Here is a 22,404-nt window from a genome sequence, read left to right on the forward strand (position 1 = left end):
ATAAGGAAGAACATGTTTTTTATTTGTAGCTCTTTATACGAGGGAAAATAAATTAGTAAAGAGAACACAGATAAGGTGTGCTAGTTATTTCCATCATATTGTTTCTAGCGTGATCATTAAGCCCGGATATTAGCAAGGCAATCACCATTGACAACCCTGATTTGAAAATCAGAAACAAAAATTAATAAATAAATAAAAAACAAGCAAACAAACTTACAAAAACAAAAAACAAACAGTAAACAATATTCTAAAACGAAATAACACACATACAAAAAAATAAAAAAATAAAAAAATAAAATGACACACAACCCCCCCCCCCCCCCCCCCCCCCGGGAAAACACTATAAAACAAAATAAATAGAATTATAGATAGATAAATCAATTTAAAAAACAAAAACAAAAGCAAAACAAACAATCTTTTAAAAAGGTAGAAATTTAAAATCAAATACATAATATATTATAAGAACTTTGGTCATTGCAATTAATAGCAGTTGGAATTCTTGTAAAAACTAAAGCGCATCCTAAGACTTCCTAAGACTATATTAATTCATGCATCGCAAAAAACAAAAACAAAAGAAAAACAAAAACAAAAAACAAAACAAAATAAAAAAAAACAAAACAAAAAAAAAACAACAACAAAAAACACACATTAAAACAAATAAACAACCTCACCCACCAATAAAACAACACCCCCCCCCCCTCCCCACAAAAAAACCCCACAAAAATAAAACACAAAAAAAAAAAACAACAAACAAACAAAAAAACACAGACACACAAAATTCAAAACAAAATACAAAAATAGTCCCCACCTAAAAAAAAATTCTACCAAATGAAAAAAAAAACATACAAACAAAACACAAAACGAGAAAAAAATTCCCTACCCCAAAAACCCAACAAAAACAAAAACAAACAAAAAGAAAAAAAAAAAAAAACAAACAACAAGAGACAAAAAACCCCAGAAATATAGAAACAAAAAAAGAAAAAGAAAAAGAAAACAAGAAAGATAAAAAAAAAAAGAAGAAACAAAAGCGAAAACAAAACAAAACAAAAAGACCAAAAAGAAAAAGCAAGAACAAAAAAACAAAAACAAAAAACAAACAAAACTCCCCCTAAAAAATCAACAACCTCCCTCCTCCCCCCCCCCCCCCCCAAAAAAAAAAAAAAACAAAACAAAAAAACAAAAACAAAACAGAAACCCCCCCCCCCCCAAAAAAAAAAAAACAAAACAAACAAAACGAAACAAAATCATCAAAAATACAAAGCAAAAAAGCCCAACCCCCCCCCCCCCCCCCCCCCCCCCCCCCAATAAAAAAAAAAAAACCCACAAAACAGTGAGACATTTTTCTATGGTGCAATATTCACACGCTTTTTCGCCGTCGTCGTCCTCGTCCATAAATATTTTGCACTTGATCACGCACCAAGGACATTGTCACGCACATATAATATTATGCGTGCTTGTACGGTGCGTGCGCGTGCGCTTGTATATTAATTATGTGCGCGCATATTTAAAGATGGGGAGCCGTTGTGGTATAGTGAATTGGCCATGTCAGTATCAGTTTCATCCGTTATATATAATACATGTATACCGGACAATAATGTTGATGTCTTCAAGGTCTAGTCTTAATTATTCAATAGCTTTATAACTAATCAATGAAAATTAAAATCGAGCTTAGGATGTTGAAAAACTCAAGATCCCTGAGTTCAAATTAATGGACCTTCGTTTTTCTTGATATCCTAAAATCATCACCCGTTGCCATTTTCCAGTATAGACGCTCCACTGTGTAAAAAAGACGCCCCCCCCCCCCCCCCCCCCACTCACCACGTCTATTTTTTAAAAAGAATTTTTGCGCACCTCCCTCCTCCCCGACGATTATTCGTACCCCCCTCCCTTCTATTAAATTTCACCTCATGAAATCTGCCGATGAAAAAGACGCTCTATGTTCTCGCTGATATTTTACTAGCAGCATATTTGATTGAAAGAAAACCATTTTATACCTCACATCTCGCCTCGACTAATTTAGAAAATGCTAAATAATGCGCACCCTCCTCTCCCCCCCCCCCCCCTTTCTATGGATTGGTCAAATTGCGCCCCCCCCCCCTTTCCGCCTTCTTTGGTCAAATTGCACACACATTGAAGTTCGGCCAAAGTGCAACCCCCCCCCCCCCCCCATTTTCCCTGTTGCATTCGCCCCCCCCCCCCCTCCCCCACACACTTTATGTTTGACACTATGAGAGTATAGATAGAATGCGCTTGGCCAAGGAGTTCACAACATTGCCATCCGGAAGTATAACGGACCAACACACAAACTCTGTGTAACCATGAACTTTTATAGTCTGGTTAATACAGTTTAGTGAGAACAACTCACAAACGCGGATGGCAAAAACAATAACAAAGGCCTGAGTGACGTCATCTGCATACTATCTATATAATATATTGCATGTCATTCAAAACAAGTTTTAAGTTTTTAAAACTCCAAAATGTGCCAACTTCAAAATTCCCAAAATCAAAGGCACGTAAGTCGTCTTTTTTTCTTCTTCTTTTTTAAAAGATAAAGCCCTCATAGATGGAACGACATTGACGTCACTCGGTTCTTTGTAATTGTTTTTGACCAGCCATTTTTATGAATAGTTCTCACTTAATGCTATCATTCAGATTATAAACATTTAAGGTTACCCACAGTTTTGTGTGTTGGAACGTTATTTCAGGCTGGCGAATGTTGTGAGCTTTTTGGCTGAACGCAAAGCATCAATATCATGGTATTATAATGTGTATTGATGAGATATTGTAATTTAGTTAGTCAAGGGAAATAATCATGAAATTATCAAACAAATTCTTAGAAAAACCTCTGTTGTTATCCCTGTGGATGCTTGTCATTGTGAGCACTGTGACATGTTTCTCTCTTGATGAATGGGATTGAGGGTGCAGGACTATTTGTGCCTATTGCTAATCAATACTATGACTTTGACTATGATTTATCGAGAATGGATTATCTGCAGATTAATTGATAATCCGTGTATGTTTCGGCAAATGCCATAAATAGAAAGCACACCAAAATCTAGGTCACATTGCCGTGTGCAAAACTGGTATCGCACATATTATTTCTGTCACTTCTGTTACCGCATGGCTATGTTTCATGATGTTATTGTATTATGACTCTAGATGAATTTGCAAAAAAAAATATCCTCATTTCTGTAGATCAGAAAATTATTCTTAATTGATTCATTAATACAACAGAAATACATAATAAGGAAAAATCCAATACAAATATATTTTACAAGTACTTTCTACAAGCGATCTCGACTACTTTCAAAGTTCAGAGGTCACGGAGAGTTGAAGTTGAGTGAGCCGAGAGCCGAGAGAGGTGTGTTAGTGTGTTGTTTTCGAGTCCGCTTGTGAGACAGTAAACTGAAGTTTTGAGTTTTTCCTTGTTATATCATTGTTTGGGGTCACTTCTCGCCGGCCAGAAAAAGCGAGAAAATAACAATAATGTCTGTATTGACTTTGGAAGCTAAACTCGAAAGAGATGATCGTTCAACGCCTTGGGGATTTCGTATGCAAGGAGGAAAGGATTTTTCTAGCCCACTAACGATACAGCGGGTGAGTTTTTATTTTAGATTTTATTTATGTCTTCATTTCTACTTAAAATTAAAATGTTGAAGTTGATGATGACCTCAGTCTTCAGAACTTTTGCCTCAACGAGAGAAAGATACATTTGATTCTCATTTGGGAACGGAATTTGTTATTATTTTTTTTAATTTTAGACGTCTAGAGGTGCGCGTAGTGTAGAGTTGTAACATTAGGCTTGGCTTCGTAGACTTTGACGGACCCGTCTCGTCTCATTATTTCAATTCTAATAATCATAACTCCGGTTTCATCAGTTAAAAAAATTTCCCACTCACATAATCATCATTGCCAAGCACTGCACAACTACCACTCACCACATCATTGAGACAATGATTGGTCACTATACCACTATCACTATAGGTACTAGCCACTAGACACCTCCACCAAAAGCACTACCACCACCACCACCATCACATCACCATCATCATCAACATCACAACTTAAACTCAAACAACCACAATCAATCACTTCATCACTACTACCGCTACAAGTAAGTACTTCTATCACCACATAATCATCACTACCTCCATTACTACATCCACCACATCACAATCATCACCACCACCAAAACCAATTACCAAGTCGGCCATGCCAATTACCATTTATTTTATACTATTATTCATATGACATAATCCCTTTTAAATTTTATACCTTTATTATTTTTTAGATTTAGAGATTTATATAATTTGATAAAGGGTGGTTGGGATGATTGTTGACATTTTTTAGCATATGATACTATCCTAGATAAATTGGATTTATGTTGAAATCTCTTGTGTTAGGACATCATGTGGCAATATTAATAGAGATGCGAGAAGGCTTTGACGCTACAAAATATTTGTAATGACACACGAGAGACCAATCAATAAAAGCGGAAGGTGCTCACTGGTCTATCTTTCCACCATCTCTTTTCTTCTGTCTTACCCACCCTCTCTGAATTCAGTCAACGGATTTGGATTATGTAATTTTTACCATAGAATGTTTGCTTATTATTTATTTATTTATTAATTATTATTATTATTTTTTAAAATATTATTATTATTTTTAATATTATTATTATTTTTAATATTATTATTATTTTAAATATTATTATTATAATTATACGTGAATTTTCTATAGCTTATAATCCTAACAAGCTCAAATTGTTTAACAGTAGTGTAACATCAGTCACTTATGAAGTGGTGATTCAAACTCGAGTTTGAATAGTCTCCCATAGCTGTTTGGACTCAAACTCCAATGTGCATGCGAAAACACAAAGTGGACACCGTGCAGGCTGTGGGTAGAGGGGGAACTGATAGAGGCAGAAGAAGAGTTCAGAAGAAATTCTGTTTTTCCCTTATCAGATTGACTCATTTGACATTTGATACCTATTCTTCGGACTGTAGAAGGATTGTTGCCTGCCAAACACTTTCAGAATATTATTTTGTCCTGATTTTATTTGGACATCGTGTAAAGTTGTTAGAAAAGCTTTTTCCTTTAGACCACAGTTACTTTTGAATTTTGAAGGTTTTAACTCATGTCTTTTAAATTTTTAACTGGATTTCCATCAAATGAAGCGGGTTTACTTACATTACCTGTTGATAGTTTCACTACATTTAATTATTGTTTTCCTTTGCATCAATTTTATGTAATTGTCAAAAAAAACAAAAAAAAAAAAACCCACCAAACAAACAGAAAAACTGTACTGCCACAGGAAACTGTTAAGACTCCAATCAGAATAACTTGTTTGCACATGCATATTGGAGTTTGAATCTGAATAGCCATGGGAGACTATTGTGACTAGTCCGAATAGCTGCAGTTGGCACTCAAACATACAATATAAAACTCTGCAATATACTTATACAAGCATAGCGGACCATTCATGAACGTGATAAATGGTTTTAGAGCCTTAGTGTTACTAAAAATGTATGATAAGCAGACAATGTTACATATATTAAAGAGAAATGTTTTACTATGTTCTTTAAGAGAATTCTGCATTTTCACTGTCTTTGATGTGTATTTGGAACATTTGAAAGAAATAGGGGTGTGCATCTTTGTCAATTCTTATTCAAATAATTTATGACATTTTGAAAGGAAATTTCATCAGTGCGATATATTCTTTGATGACTATAAAATAGCTCATGTAAAATAAATATGTGTAAATACTATGATAAGAAACAACTTTGTTGTGTTTTTCACTCTTTCCCTGGCACTAGATCCATAATGAGCTCTGAATATAGCATTATAAACAAGCAAACATCTTGGTAAGCTATGGATTCTTGTGTAGTCATAAAGAGTTTGTTACTGAGTATGAATGAGATGAATGTTTATCAGTCATTTTCTAGAGGGTACGATTGCCTTCAGTTTTGGAGTCTTTGACAAATCAGAAATGATTTTTCTGGCTTTCTTCTGCAGTGATTGAATATCTAGCTATAGTTTAATGATGGAATAAATACCAGCTTTATGACTCACGTGACTGGTTGATGTCTGGGTGAAATGTTAATGTGTGGCTGTTTGACAAAAACCTTGGTATGGTTACAGAATCGAACCAGTATCTGATAGAAAAGGATAGATGGAAGCCATTCTAAGCAGTTTGTCAGAAAATTCTTAAAAGTCAAAACTGTTTCTTTGTACTTTGGAGAAAATTTCTCCGAAATTTTAAAAAAGTTTATCCCCCTATAAGTATCTTTCTATGTGTTAAATAATAGTAAAGTTCAACTTTCTCTCATTAGCGGTCATTATCAGTAAAAAGGTTAATGACACTGCTACACTGTAAATGTTCAATACATACGTTGTATCGTTGCTATTTACAGATTCGATTAATTGATGCTATGCATTTAGGTAAAAATACAACATCCACCAGTCGGATATAACATACCAACACACTAAACTATGTGTAACCTTGAACATTTTAGTTTGAGTGATATAATTTAATGATAACTAATCACCAAATTAGCTATCTGAAAGCAATAACAAAGAGCTGAGTGACGTCAATTTCGTTCTTTCAACAGAAAATGTTTCTTCATCTTTCATTATTGGCACTGGCACATTAAATTTGACTAGTTTGTAGTAATAATGGTATATGGTTGCAAAATGCTCACGACTCAAGGCATACTTAACATTGGGGGATTTTAAAATCCAACCTCTCTGCTCTCAGGCACTTTAGTTTGCCAGCGGGTGGAATTCCCCTTTGGGCGGGGCAATGTTGACTATCCTTGGCTGGGTGATTCTTCATTAGTTCATGCCTTGGCCTATCTCTTTTATCCCTTAATATCAGTATCCTTACCACGTGTCCTTTCTTTGGTCTGGAATGAGACCATTTGTTTTAGCATGGGCTCTGACTGGAGTCTTTTTCTGAGGCGGTTAAATGTCTGATTGCTTTATCTTTTTGTGAGAGGAATATGGGTAAATCATCTCTCTATTTGTAATATTATGTCAGTCGGCTTTTATTACGGGTTTTTTTTTGTAGATGCCATGGACTTGCCAGGGTGGGATTTTTTAGTGGTTTCAGACTAGACACGTGATTATTGCTTTTAGTACTGTATCTCCATTTGATCTTTGTTGAATTCTCCCTATCTTGCTGGGTTTTTTTTTTTTTTTTCTTTTTCATCTGGGTCTGAATATTTTGACCATTCTATCAGCATCATTTTCTATGTTGCTGAAATCACATTACATTGCCGTAAATGTCCCAAATCAATTTCCTTGGTATAAAGTGAAGCACTACTTTATTATAATATACCGTGGAATTTTTAAATCTGCACTTTATCATTTGCCCAACAGGTGATGATTTTGAAGGGTTAGGCAGGATGCAAGGGGAGGGGCGTTTATGAGAAGGCAGTGTTTAAAGTTAATTTACGGTGCAGCACTCACACACATTAAAGTAAAGCTGAACTGAAATTTGTCACAGTACAGGTCATTGTATCGTTAGCAGTTTGCCTCATCTTAATTAATTCCTCTTTGAACACAAGCATGGTTAGCTGTTATATTGAGTGCTTGACTTCAAGATAATTTTCTCACATTTTTCATCCCTTATTCTCTTTCTTTTCAAACTCGTGCTGTGATGTTTAATTTTTGTTTTGCATAAGCAAGAAAAGGGGCGAAAGGGAGTTTGTTTTCGGTAAAATACAGAATAAGTTTTCCCGTCATTTGACTGACACAATCATTATCACTATAGAACAAACGAAGTTATCGTCACTCAGGTCCCTGTTATTGTTTTTTAGATCGCCAGTTAAGTTCTCACTAAATTATATCAATGACGTTGAAGGTTACACATAGTGTGTTGGTAAGTTTCTTCTGATGTGTGGGCCTATGCTGTTGTTATTTTCTCTAAACGCATTGCATCAATAGTACTATAGACAGATATATAATAGAGGCGGTTTTAAAAGGATGCTAAGACAAAACATCCTTTTTTTCCTTCATTTTTGGCCAGAAAGCTTTATATTATTTGCATTGAGATTACGTCCAACTTGTCCACAAGTGATAATTCATTATTTTTTAAAAAGTTTTTTTTTTTCTTTCTTTCTTTTTTATATTATTTTTAAAATTTATTTTAATGACAATATAGGCTGAAGCTTATTTGTCAACTCAACTTTTCACCAAGTGACATTTTAGCATAGAAAACGCGATCATGCATTTGTGTTATTATTAATTATTTTATACACCTTTGTTGTTCATATGCATCTGTTGTGCGGTATCAACTTTCAACCATAGAAGCGCAATTCAAGACTTATCGGTCATAGTGAATGAAAATGATTTCTATTGATGATATTATTTTATGAATTAATCTATGTTTCGGTAGAACAAGTTAGGATTAAATACGATTACTCTATATTCATGTTGCAACACGAGTAATCGTTGTGTCATGCGTAGTCTAGTTGCGATGGTTTCCTCTCTTACCCTTTTATCATAGACGAGCGTTTAGTTTGTCACTTTTTATTTTATTTTAACCTTTCCCTTATCATCGTCTTCTCCACGTCTTTCTCTTGCGTGGATTCTGTCACACAATCTCTCTATGTGAACCCTTTGATGTGAACTGCTGGGTTATAGTATCGTTACCTTGAAAGAAAGAAAAAGAAAAAAAGAAAGATTATGTGCAACGGTAATGCAAATATAGGTTTACGTTTATATTGTTATCGTTTTAATAAGAAAGAAAGAAGAAGAAAAACAAAACAAAAAAAAAAAAAAAAAAAAAACAAAAAAAACCAAAACGTCAACGCCCTAGCTCGTATTAAATTTGACATAATTGTTGTATATTACGAAATCACTCATGTGGAAAAGGTATGGGGTCATGGCATGTGTTTGTAGTAGATTTAATGTCTGTGATTTGATCCCGATCCCTGTTCCGGGATGTTTTGTTTATCTTTCTTTTTTCTTTGAATTCATGTCCTGTTCCATTATTTTTAAAAAATCATGTTGATTCTCCAGCTCATTACATGGTATATCATCTTTACCCCCTCATTCCTCTGTCAACTAATCATAGAGTAATGTCTTGGTCATAGGCGGATATTTAATGTTTCATGATTGGATTAGTTATGCCTGTCAAAACTCCCAACTAATCAACGTTCACATCGTATTCTCTTCTCCTGTTAATGAAAAAAAAATGGATTTAACATTAAACTGTCAATTACCAGATACACATTTAAAAGGAAAAAAGAAAAGATACCTCATAGCGAATGAAGTAACGCCGGAATTAATCGCCGCCCCCTGTTTTGCATTGCATATTCTTCTGATCATCCAGCTCCCTCTTTCCGTTTTTTGATGTTAAGTTTATCATGTCTACCATGTTCGCTCTTAATACATACTGCAATATTTGAGCAATCAGGTCAACAGCCGGCTAAGGTGACATGGATTAATCTGATCCCCCATTTTGTGGACCTCTTCCTTAAGGTTTTCCTTTAGACACTGATTAATAGTTAAACATTCTTTGAGTTATTTTATCACTATTTCTTTCACAAACATTTCTCAGTTATGAAGTCATAAAAAGTCTGAAAGGGTGTTGTGTATCGACGTGTACATGTTATATGCAAATAAGTGCGCATCGGTGTGTATAAAACGGTACCAGACAAAGCAAGAAAGAGCCCCTCCCCCAAACCCCTCCCAAAAAAAAATAAAAAAAAAAAATAAAAAAAAATTAAAAGAACAGAAAATTCAAGTAAGCCTGAGCTGACTCGTCGGGATCTGATTTGAGAGGCATTGTTTCATACACACCTTTTCAGATTTTTATCTTACACATTAGGGCCCGCTCCCAAATTTTTTATTTTTTTGGGTATTATTTTTAATGAGGTCATAGGAAATCGTTGCTTTGTTGGATAATATGACTTGTATTCATAGTGCTTAAAAATTGGCATTATTCTATTATTACCGTTGTATAATTTGTCTCTCCACTGCTGGTTTTTTTTTTATTTTTAAAAAATCTACCAATGTTGAATGTTGATTCATCCCCTCATCTTTTTTGTTCCATTTTAATGTTTCTTCAATCCACAATAAATCTCAGCAGTAACAATGTTCTGTAGTGGAGACTTTGTAACTGATAAGGGAAGAGGTAAACTGTTTCGGACAAGGAGAGGAACTTTATCTGATAAGCGATAAGGTACAACGGGAGGGGATTATTTAGCAAAGGAATCCCCCTTGGATAGAACAACAAACGGTTCATTGTCTGACACAGTCATCACTCTGGATTGCTTACCTTATGACTCTCTCTCTCTCTCTCTCTCTCTCTCTCTCTCCCTCTCTCTCTCTCCCTCTCTCTCTCTCCCTCTCTCTCTCTCTCTATCTATCTATCTATCTATCTATCTATCTATCCATCGATATAATTATCTAAGTGATGCCAATGTAGTTGTTTTTTTGTTTTTTTTTGTTCGTTTGTTTTGGTGCAAACACTCCTGTTTAATGTGTATTTGTTTTGTTGATATGTGGGAAGGCAATTAAAAGTTGTTATTATCAGGTATAACACTTAGGTGCGATTTTTGGAATGCCTTGGACTGTGACATAGAAACTCTGAGCAAAATCATAAATATAAATCAAGAAAAGAATTGAATATGACCCTTACATACTTATTGATAATCGATGGTCATTTTCCGACTCGACTCATAATTTATGCAGATGAGCACCACCTGTCTCTCTAAAGACAGTGACAGCTATTTATATAGAACGCTCAACGGGTGGTTTAAACTGTCTAAATTATAAATTTGGTCTCATTGAGGAATGCGCCAAGCTTTGTCTAACGTGTAAATGAAAGTGCAGAATCGCGCTTTATAATGTTGATATTATTATTTAGAGGGTAGTCCTCACCGGTCTCGAGACACAAGAGCCCCAAGTGAACGCCTAGACTTTGCTTTGACATGTCAGGATAATTTGTCACTCTTATCTTGACGACGCAACTATTACGAATCTTAAATAGCCTCCGTTATATGCAAGTTATATGCTATTCGAAATACAATTAGGTGAATATAATTTCTAACTATTTTATGTTTATTTTGTATGTTTAGTATTTGATTGATTGCTTTCGTAGTGGAAGATGCCAGTGATTGAATATTTTGTATTTGCCTTTAAAAAATAATTTAATTTAATTTTTCCATTGACATGTGGTGCATTAAAAATATGTATCTGTGGAAAGGTATCAAAATATTTTTTGCACTCTTCGCCCCCCCCCCTCCCTTTATTCACTACTACTACTACAACAAACAACAACAACAACTACTACTACTATTACTACTACTACTACTACTACTACTACTACTACTACTACTACTACTACTACTACTACTACTACTACTACTACTACTACTACTACTACTACTACTACTACTACTACTACTATTACTACTACTACTACTACTTAGAGTGGTGGTGGTAGTAGTCCTGCCACTTAGTAGTAGAAGGAGGAGGAGGAGGAGGGGTAATCACCTTTAGGTTATACTCAACATATCGCATTTCTTGACTTTCGGGCGATGTCCAATAATCACGTGTCAGTTTGAATGACAACGGCGTCGTCATGTAAATTTTGTTAGATATTTGTTTTTCTTTGAATGATACGCGTGCTGTATGTTAGGGTCTCCCGGTCGTCTTGAATTTCAGGGATATCAATTGGTCAAAGAGATGTTGAAAGTTTTGTCCATTTATATAGATTTGCTTCTTTTACTCTCTCTCTCTCTCTCTCTCTCCTCTCCTCTCTCTCTCTCTCTTCTCTCTCTCCTCTCTCTCTCTCTCTTTTTTTTTTTTTTTTCTCCTACTCCCTCCTACTCTCTTCACATCTCTACCTAAGTATATATTGGTGTGTGTGTGTGTGTGCGCGCGCGCGCGCATCTCTTTCTATCTCTTTCTCTTCCACTCTCTATCTATCTCTCCCTTTCTCCCCCTCCTTTTTGTATGGATCTATGAGAAGACACCAAATGTTTCAGGCATGGCGTATAGTAGGGCTATGGTTTCAGGTCATGATTTGGACATAGCACAGACAATGCGGCCCCATACATTATATTTGTATATTATCTTTTCAGATTATTTTTGGATCTTGCCCCAATGCCTGCTCCCCAATTACTATCAGTCTTTTCTTTCAGTTTGACGTGTTTTAAAAGTCTGAAACATTGACTGTTAAAACACGTCAAACTGAAAGAAAAGACTGATAGTAATTGGGGAGCAGGCATTGGGGCAAGATCCAAAAATAATCTGAAAATTTAAAAGTCTGAAACATTGACTGGCGGGTGGTTGGATGGGAGCATCACCCTTGAATCATATACCTATGATGTTCGCATGGGTGTACGATCCGATAGTGATGTCGTTTCTTCTTCTCTTTACTAGCCTATCCTGCTTCTTTGGTTTGTGATTGTATTTTTGACAGGGATATTTTTTTTTCTGTAAATCTTCTGCCTGTTTGTTCTTGGTTATTTATAATTTAGCTTATGATATCTTTAGGTTATGATTTTGATTTACATTTGTACTATTTTTGTTAGATTGCTTGTTTTTTTGTTTCAGCGGTCTCTCATATAACCTCAATTGTGTTGGAAGAGACCTAAAGCAACAAAAAAAAAAAAAAAAAAAAAAAAAAAAAAAAAACATTGACTGTATATCACATTTGTACTCTATTTTGTTTACCCTTGGGAGGGGAGAGGTTTATAAATAAACAAAATCAAAGCATAACAGAGGATAAACGTTTACCAACTGTTTTCGTACAAGGCTTGTCAATGAAGTACGAGTATTATTCGAGTAGTCGTATTATGTTTCAAACATTTTTTTTTTCGTTTTCACTTTGACGGAGCCCATCCTTGATCCAGAATATAGCTCCACACTTATTATGAATTGAGCGAGTCAGCTGTTTTTGTGCTTTAAAAAATAGTTGTTGTTGTTGTTGTTGTTATTATTATTTACAGTATTATCTTTGTTGCCTTGACGAATAAATCATTTTGCAATTTGTATCAATCCGTAATGTACAACATCCAGGTTCAAAACGATACTCTTTGAATAATAATAATAATAATAATAATAATAATAATAATAATAATAATAATAATAATAATAATAATAATAATAATAATAATAATAATAATAATAAGAAGAAGAAGAAGAAGAAGAAGAATTATTATTATTATTATTATTATTATTATTATTATTATTATTATTATTATTATTATTATTATTATTATTATTATTATTGATTTCGATTGAATTTGTCAACTATTCTGCAATAGTCACAGTCATTTTATTAATTTATTTGCTTGTTTTATTTATTTATTTTTGTATAGAGACTGAATGGTATTATTCATTTATTTCATTATATCGATGCGATGCGATGTTCTTTTGTCTCTATAGCATGATAGGCAATATGCATGTTGAACGTGTGCACAATGTGTGACCAGAATATGTTGTGAATCTATGTCTGTGTGATTATGTAGTTATTATGTGTTGATGTTTATCCATACTACGGGCGTGCGTACCGGTGTGTGTAGAGAATTGAGTACATGCCAGGATTTTGCCTAGCAGACTGCCCGAGGAAATCTATTTCTACCTTTGCTACTCTACTGTGAAGGTAAATTGTATTGAAGTCGAGCTCAAAGGTATTGGGTTGAGAGTAATACAAAGGTGTGCGTAATCATATACATATAACACGCTCATACGGTATGTACAAATCTGCACGTTACACAAAGTACACAAAGATAGGGGTGGAGTTTCTGAATCCAATATCACCATGCAGACTGATTAAACGCCTTAAACAAATGACCAGATTAAAAAAAAAAAAAAAAAAAGAAAAACTACATCCCCCCCCCCCCCCCCCCCCCCCCCCCCAACAAAACAAAACAAAACCAAAACAACACAAAAAAAAAAAAACAACAAAAAACCCAAAAAAAAAATCCCCAACCCAACAAACAAAAAGAGAACAAACAAAACAAAACAAAATAAATAACAAAACCAAACAAACAACTTCCAATCAATATCAATTAATTATACGACGACCTTTAACTTTTCGAGAGAAAAAAAATTCTTCACACAGCTAAGTGTTAAAAAAAAAAAATAATTAGGAAAGTTTTGTTTGCATTGCCCTATACATCTTTCTCTTGATCAACTTGTTCTCACATAATAATACAATGATTTGGGCCAGGCAGTGGCGCAATGTGCAATGAATCGATTTGAAGTCCCAGGTGTGTCGTCTTTTCAACAAGTCGGGTGTCATTTTAAATGATCAATATTTGAAGTAGATATAAAAGTTCTTTGGCCAAAATTTTAGAAAAACTGCAGTATTCTTCATTATGTTTGGAACTGCTTCATGTAGCAACAACTGAGCGAGCGTGAAGTACGTTGTACAGTATTTTTATCCACATTCAATGGGAGCGATCTATATTCGTGTTTTCGTCCAACCGAGTCATCAATCACGTGATCTGTTGCTGTCCAACGATTGGACAGTTCTGAACAAATGTAAACACGCTGCTTTATTTATGAAAGTTGTAAGCATACCAATGTTTCAAGCTGAACACAATGACCAATCGTAATGTTAGATGTTACAAAGTCTGTGAATACTTTTCACTATGTAGGTCACTTTGAGCACATTTTGCAATGTGACCAATGACCTCGAGCACATGGAAAGTTAATATAGATCATGCCCATTGTTTAAAAGTGAATTGGTTATAATTGGTATTATGTGTATCAGTCTATCCATTCATTGTTGGTAATAGGCTTTGTCATGCATATAGCCTATGTTATTTTTTTGTAGGTAAAGGTTATAGGTACACTGCACTTATCTAGCATGGCTGGTACTAATGAATGCACGCACCAAAGGCATGTCATTCATAATGATGTATGTAAGATTTTCTCCACGAGCATATTATCTCTTTCTTTGGGCTATAGTAATGTCGCAATCTATCTCTATCTCTCAATTCTCTACCTTGGGACAGGCTATATATTATAAGTACATTTATCTCACTTATTTTAGTTTGTTTTTGATAAAACGCCTTTTCTCATCTCTTCTTCTACTTCCTCCTCCTCCACACCATTTTTTGTATTTTCTCTTCTTTACCCCCTCCACCTCACGTTCATCTTCTTCTTCTTCTTCTTCTTCTTCTTCTTCTTCTTCTTCTTCTTCTTCTTCTTCTTCTTCTTCTTCTTCTTCTTCTTCTTCTTCTCTTCTTTCTTCTTCTCTTCTTCTTCTTCTTTTCTTCCTTCTTCTTTCTTCTTCTTCTTCTTCTTCTTCTTCTTCTTCTTCTTCTTCTTCTTCTTCTTCTTCTTCTTCTTCTTCTTCTTCTTCTTCTCTTCTTCTTCTTCTTCTTTCTTCTTCTTCTTCTTCTCTTCTTCTTCTTCTTCTTCTTCTTCTTCTTCTTCTTCTTCTTCTTCTTCTTCTTCTTCTTCTTCTCTTCTTCTTCTTCTTCTTCTTCTTCCTTCTTCTCTTCTTCTTCTTCTCTCTCTCTTCTCCTTCTTCTTCTTCTCTCTTCTCTCTTCTCTCTTCCTCTCTTCTTCTTCTTCTTCTTCTTCTTCTTCTCTTTCTTCTTCTTCTTCTTCTTCTTCTTCTTCTTCTTCTTCTTCTTCTTCTCCTCCTCCTCCTCCTCCTCCTCATCATCATCATCATCATAATTGTTTTAATTGTAATGAATGTCACCGTCCTATGAACATGGAAGGATGGATGGACGGACAGAAAGAAAAAGGAATCGAAAGCGCCTCTTTGTATGAGACGTGTTGTTTTCACAGTAACCTGTCGGTAAAACAGACAAGTCACGTACTGTCGTATTGACAAAATACCTTTTCTCTTTTTAAAAGACCTTTTCTCTTTTTGGCCAGTCCATTTTTACTTCATAAATCGGAATATTAGAACTACTCTCAACTCGTCACTAAGTTTTCAATATTTTTTAAAGTTTAAAATTATTATCATAATTTTTTTTATACGGAGGGGGGGGGGGGTGTCTTTGAATATTGATTTATTCTGAAGTACATGAAAAAATGTCAGAGAAGTTTAGCTTTGTGTACACCTGCATCTTAATAATAGCAACCTACATGATTCCTCACATAATGCATGATGATGATAGGTAACACATATCACAACATGCTTTACATGTTCGTGTCTAACTTGGTGTTGATAGTTGTAGACCTAGACTTTACCATCGTCAGGTCATGCAGTGGACTTTTTACTCAAACAGCTGAAAAAAAAAGATGCTCGTAGTGGTATGTCTAATGTTTTATTGATGTGAACTTTTACAACCTGTCTTGCATGTTTTCAACACTAGACAGAACGTCGAGACTGGAAGCAATGATGAAACGCTAGCCAATAATAATATGGATCTTAAAACACTTTTACCGCCGTCCGAAAAAGGCCTCTGTGTCATCGGTTCACAGTTCCAACGAAATGTTTATACTTGCAAGACCCAGTTGAACCCCCCCCCCCCCCCCCCAAAAAAAAAAAACCAAAAAAAAAACAAACAAAAAAACCCCAAAAAACAAAAAACAAACACAAAATACAGGTGCTTAACTTTATTTCCGAAACGCCCAGATCTATTGATCTCCCAATGAACTACTTTCGATATCGATATTACGAGATATCGATTAGGAATTCCTCGCCTTGCAATGCAGCTGCTGTGAGATTGTCACACGGGTACAAGTCCTTTAAATATCTCCCACCCCCCCCTCCCCCCAACCCCCTGTGTGCAGTTTTCTTGAGATCTTTGGATTGATTTACGTTTCAGATTATTTGATTGCGAAGACTGGCATATGATAACTATTGAATTTCAATTTTATTCGCTTTAACTTTAAAAAAATAATTAAAAACGCTTTTTTATATTGCCACCTAATACAGATATATTACTATTCACTAGTTGTCCTTCTGAGCCAAAAGGTCCATGGAGCCGGAGTTTATCCAGGTATCTATAGCGTGCAACGGAAAATAGCAACTGCTTACTATCTTTAGAATCAAAGGCTAGTCTATTACAAAGTACTTTCCGTCAGATCTTAGAGACCCAGGTGGACAGAGGGTCAGAAAAAATCAGGACTTCACTTGGGATCGCTCTCGATCCCTTTGCGTGTAAAGCGAGTGCTTTACCAACTGCTGAGCCTTGGGGCCGCTACTATTTTCACCAACAGGGCAGAAATTGTTATGGGACGGGGGTTGCATAGTTTGTGCGCACGCGTGAGTGTGTGTGTGTGTGTGCGTGTTTGTGTGTGTGTGTGTGTGTGTTGTTGTTGTTGTTTTTAACAGGCTAATATTTTATCTAAAGTATTTGTAATAGCACAATATATATTTAAGTAGAAGAAAAATAGAATGGATGAATAAATGCAAGATGGATAAGGTGAACAATAAATCGTATTGAATCAGTTGCATCGACTGGGGCTGGAACCAAATTTCTCATGGGAAAGATGTATCCACAGGGAGGTATCTAGGAAAGAAGAAAAAAATCTTCAAGTGGTGGTCACAGACACAATTTGTTTTCATTTCTCCGTGCTAACGTTTTCTCTCCCCTATTGAATTGTAAGTGTTAAGTAGCGAGTCTTCCGAGTGTGGGTAGCCACTCCAGACGAGTGGTTGCCTAATGAAGCGTATGACTTGCATTGTACGGCTGACCAAAGGATTACTCCCACCTAATCAATCGGAGTCTCTGCCACAAGTTGTATACAAATTCTAGTGTCAACGCATGTCTGTCTGAGTGTCTGGACGTCTATCTTACCATCTGAACGTCTCTCTCTAGTTATATATAATATGTCTATTCTGTTTATCCCTAGCCATTGTTAGTTAACGAAGGATGGGTCTGTCGCCATCTTTGCCAACAGTACAGTCCATCTCTAAATCCGATCTGTTTGTCTTCCCATTCGTTGGGTTTCACTGTATTTTGTTTTCCCACCATAATAGTCTTTAGTCAGTTCCATCCATGGATGTTTTTGCCGGACTCCTAGAATGTCCCACCGTAAAGACACGCTCAGTGACACCATGCATGAGTGGACTAAATTATCACACACTCAGTGCGGCCTCCTATCCAGCAATAAACATAACAATAGCAACAGCCTTGATGAGCCTACTAGGTGAATCGAGGAAAGACATGTCTATATGAGAGACATTGGGAATCACAGGCCATTTTAATGTACCGGGATTTTCTGATTGATTCTTGCTACCAAAAAATCTACAAATACAATACATATATAGACATTAATGGGCAACATTGCGCCATATATAACGATAATAATAGGATAGCTTATGCTATTAACGCTAAGCATACAGATGCATTCTGAATTCTCACCCAAATTACCATTTTATCATAATAAAATTGTTGTACCCAATAAAGGAGTTAGTCGTAGCCGACTGAATTTTTCATTTGGGATGGGTTTTTTTTGTTGTATTTTTTTTCTTTCTCTGGTAATGTTTCATACACAACAATTGCTGTCTCATGTTACGAGAGGTCGGCCAGTGCTCAATACTCCGGTTACAGATCAGCATTATGAGAGTTATTGATGGTAGCCGAACGTGAAGAGAGTTGAATAAACGAGGAAACATGATTTTACAAGGGATGTTTTTGTTTTGTTGCTGCTGTTGCTGTTGATCTCTTCTTCTTCTTCTTCTTCTTCTTCTTCTTCTTCTTCTTCTTCTTCTTCTTCTTCTTCTTCTTCTTCTTCTTCTTCTTCTTCTCCTTCTCCTTCTCTCCTCCTCCTCCTCCTCCTCCTCCTCCTCCTCCTCCTCCTCCTCCTCCTCCTTCTTCTTCTTCTCTTCTTCTTCTTCTTCTTCTTCTTCTTCTTCTTCTTCTTCTTCTTCTTCTTCTTCTTCTTCTTCTTCTTCTTCTTCTTCTTCTTCTTCTTCTTCTTCTTCATCATCATCATCATCATTGTGCTGTATTCAGGGACAAAAGAACACATATGGTGGAAAGGCTAAGGCTAATATTATATTAATAGTGGAGACTATCATGATATGAGAAAATTAGAGGGCGGTCAAAACTAAACCTTCGTAAATGAATCGCTTGAAATTATGCTTTTGATGCGTCGGGTGCGTAGATGATAGATAATATAGGGTTTGTGCCTGGTGCAAGGTCGTGGATAGATAAGGTGAAATGAAGCATTCGGATGTCTGTAATTAGGGTATTATCATGTCAAGTGGTCCTTCGGCTATATAAGCAGACATGGGTTTGCTTGAAAATTGCAGTCTGTATACTTCACTGTACAATGTGCTTGACAAAAGCCATTTAAAATTTTGGTCGAGTATTTAAATATTTCGGTACATTAAGATGACTCCTCGAACTTGTTAACAAGTCTTAAAAACCTAGCTCCTATGAAAACTATGTAACTTGAAACTTATTCAAATGATTTTAAAATTGTTTTTATTTAAAATAGCAAATTGGCCTTTATGATTTTTTGACGTCTTTGGAGGGGGTAGGGGGGGGGGGGGTCTTGATTCATCGATATTTAAAATGGAAAAGAAAATCCCGACCAAAATGATTGATAAAAACGTATTTATTTTTAATTTTGGCCAGAAATCTCATTTTAAAATTTGAGAAATAAAAAATAATATACAAGAAGAATAATTATTTAGAAATATGTTATTTTTTTCAGTGTACGATAAACAGGCAGGTCTAACTGTGTTTTCTTTACTTCCTGTTATGAACCATGGGTTGTAACCAGTAAGATATGACGCTGATGCAAAGTATTTTCGATGCAAATCTTGGTTAGACCCGAGTTTCTTTCATTTCTGGTTGTACAGTGAGGGGTCCTGAATGAAAATTCTGACATATCGTGAACTTGAACTTTGGTTTTTCAAGTGCCATTTCTGAAGCTGTCCCAACTGTGCCACGCACAATATTAGATTAGAAAAAGTATTGACTTCATCTCTTGTTGTGCTCGAATCAGTCTCGAAACATGTGTTTACTAGTTCAATTCAAAGATAGATCTTTTGACTTGTATAATTTTTTTTACTCGATCATTGGTTTAATAGAAATGTGAATGAAAAATTAAACGTATTTTTCTCCGTTAAAATATAAGTCCTGTGTGGTAGTGTTACAAATGCTTTGTTATGATTTTACAACCGCTGACTCTGCCCTGGACTGGAAAGTTCACCCACATAAATAGCGTAACCTTATTCCTTTTGATTCTCTTTACACGGACTGTTATGACGATCTTCAGATTCTGTCACGCGTTCACAAGCCCTTTAGGCCTATTAATCATTTGATTTTGTTCGTCAGCGTAAATCGAACGTTATAGACTAATATTTTTGTGTGTTCTGTAATATCTTTTGGTGTGTTCTGCTTATTATCGTAACTCACGATAATATAATCAATTGGAATACAACGGTAAATTATGTTCCACCTTCATCTCCTCTTCCCTCTATTTTTCCGCTGTTGCTTTCTACAAATCTCGCTTCCAATTCGGGTTTTCTCCTCTTCTTATTTTGACCAGAAAAGTTATTCTTCAAAAATCGATTAAGATCCGAGGTAATTGGGGGGAGGGAGGGGGGGGGGGGGGGCTCTCAATCGGTCGAAAAGTTTTATGTCAGGGTACAACTGTATTGTGACCAGTTACAACAATGGTATAATGAAGGACTTACCCCGTCTATAGAATGTGTTGCTGTACTCTGAAATAAGAACAAACAACAACACGTTTTTTAAAATCTTGGGCAGAAATATAGCTCATTAAAATGTCCCTCATCTTCGCATAAACTCAAAATCACATTTCGTGAGGTCCCAGTTATGAGAGTTTTTACCAAGATTACGGGCATTTTAATCGATCGGTATTTTATTTGGAGGCCAAGTTTTCTGGCTAAATTTAATAACATCTATTTTTGTCGAGTACGGCAGTATGGTGACAGGCTCGCCTTGTATTAGATGACCAAACATTTACTTCCCACTTCCCGTGAACCAATGTCAATTGATCAGTGCTATAGATCTTTCTACTACCTCCTCCGCTATACTCTTCTGCTCTACACTGGCAAACACATATTTACTTCATTTTGACCAGGAAAGTTTACACTTCAAATATCAATCAATTAAAATTACTTCCAACTTGTCAAAAAAATCTGAAAGTTGTAACTTTTGATTCCTCAGATTTATGACGTTTTGACGTTTGAGAGGGGTCAGTTTTAGCTATTCATATTTGATGTATTAAAAAAGTGTTAGAAAATTGGACCTTTAAAAAAAAAATAATACAAAGCAAAAACATATTTGAAGGACGAAAATGACGCCCGTCTAGTCAAAATTCTCAAACCTGGCGATTTCCAAGTCTGAGAGTTTTTGACAAGATGCGGGTCGTTTTAATCGAGCGGTATTTGGGCCGGGGGACGAGTATTCTGTCAAAATTTTAAATATGTTTTTCCCCCAGAGTATGGCAGTGTTGTTATCTCTCGATATTATTGCTATTTTTAGTTATCTTCACTATCCCACACGGGTACAGTGATACAGTAGTTAGATGTATCTGCATGATATACTGTTTTGTACAAATACATTTAGTTAAGTGCAGGTTCTTTATTTGATCTGTTGAAGGATAGAGAAGCTGTTGATGGCAGGAGAGGAAATCACCTTCTCCCCACCCGCTCCTTTGCCTTTTGATCAGATCGATTACTGTAGTCTGTTAGAGATTTAGTTGTCTCAGTTATTGTCTGCGTTTCTATTGGACGCAGATAAACCAAAGAACTATTATCTTATACGCACACACACACACACACACACACACACACACACACACACACACACACACACACGCAGACACACCTTTGTTTATAGAACCTTGATCTCTTTTTATGATTCTCTAGATTTAAATGTAAGGTTGTTTTTTTATGGGGGGGGGGGGGGGGGGGGGATGGGGGGGGGGGGGGGGGGGGGGATGTTGTTTGTGTGTGTGTGTGCGTGCGTGCGTGCTTTCGTAGACTGGCTTCTCGTGATCGTTTAACTCGCAACAAAGACAGAAATAAATTCCGGCTTTCATGGACCAGTACTATAATATTTTTTTTGTTTATAACGCCGCCATCATCCCCTTCCTCTATGCTTCATATAACCTTAAAGTGTTATACGCGCCTTCAAATAAAATAATTAGACAAACATACATTCAAACATATATTTATGCTGGCTCTTTCACATCTTGCATTCAAGGTGAACCCCGGCAGCTTGGCGTCCAAATGCGGTCTTCAAGTGGGCGACATCATCCTGAAGATTGGGAACACTTCCGCGGACCACTTACGTCACACGGAGGCCCAGGAGAACATCATCGGGTGTGGCAACCATTTGAATCTCCTGCTGCAGAGGTGAGAGAGTTGTGTTTGTAATGGATTTCGTCATGATATGACTTTTATGTAATCATCCCCATGGGAGATATAATTTGTCCTTTGGGTATATTTTAAACGGACTGGGATAGCCTAGGCGATATTAATGG

General features: G+C 35.9%; 1 protein-coding gene across 10 annotated transcripts in view; it reads left to right on the top strand.

The window, feature by feature from the left end:
- Positions 1 to 3,106: 3,106 nt before the first annotated feature.
- Positions 3,107 to 22,404, top strand: part of LOC144973259 (PDZ and LIM domain protein 7-like) — a 61,902-nt gene continuing 42,604 nt past the window's right edge. For 5 of the 10 annotated variants that reach the window (XM_078915497.1, XM_078915492.1, XM_078915496.1 and 2 more), the window contains exons 1-2: positions 3,317 to 3,597; positions 22,125 to 22,276. In XM_078915497.1, coding sequence (XP_078771623.1) covers positions 3,487 to 3,597; positions 22,125 to 22,276 — 263 coding nt within the window. In that variant the 5' untranslated portion in view covers positions 3,317 to 3,486. Of the gene's footprint in view, positions 3,598 to 22,124; positions 22,277 to 22,404 lie in introns of all 10 variants that reach the window. The other 5 variants (XM_078915493.1, XM_078915491.1, XM_078915498.1 and 2 more) reach the window with 5 other exon arrangements.

The sequence above is a fragment of the Berghia stephanieae genome, chromosome 5, assembly GCF_034508935.2.
Source record: "Berghia stephanieae isolate SIO BIC M18660-M18661 chromosome 5, UCSD_Bste_1.3, whole genome shotgun sequence".
NCBI classification, from domain to species: domain Eukaryota; kingdom Metazoa; phylum Mollusca; class Gastropoda; order Nudibranchia; family Aeolidiidae; genus Berghia; species Berghia stephanieae.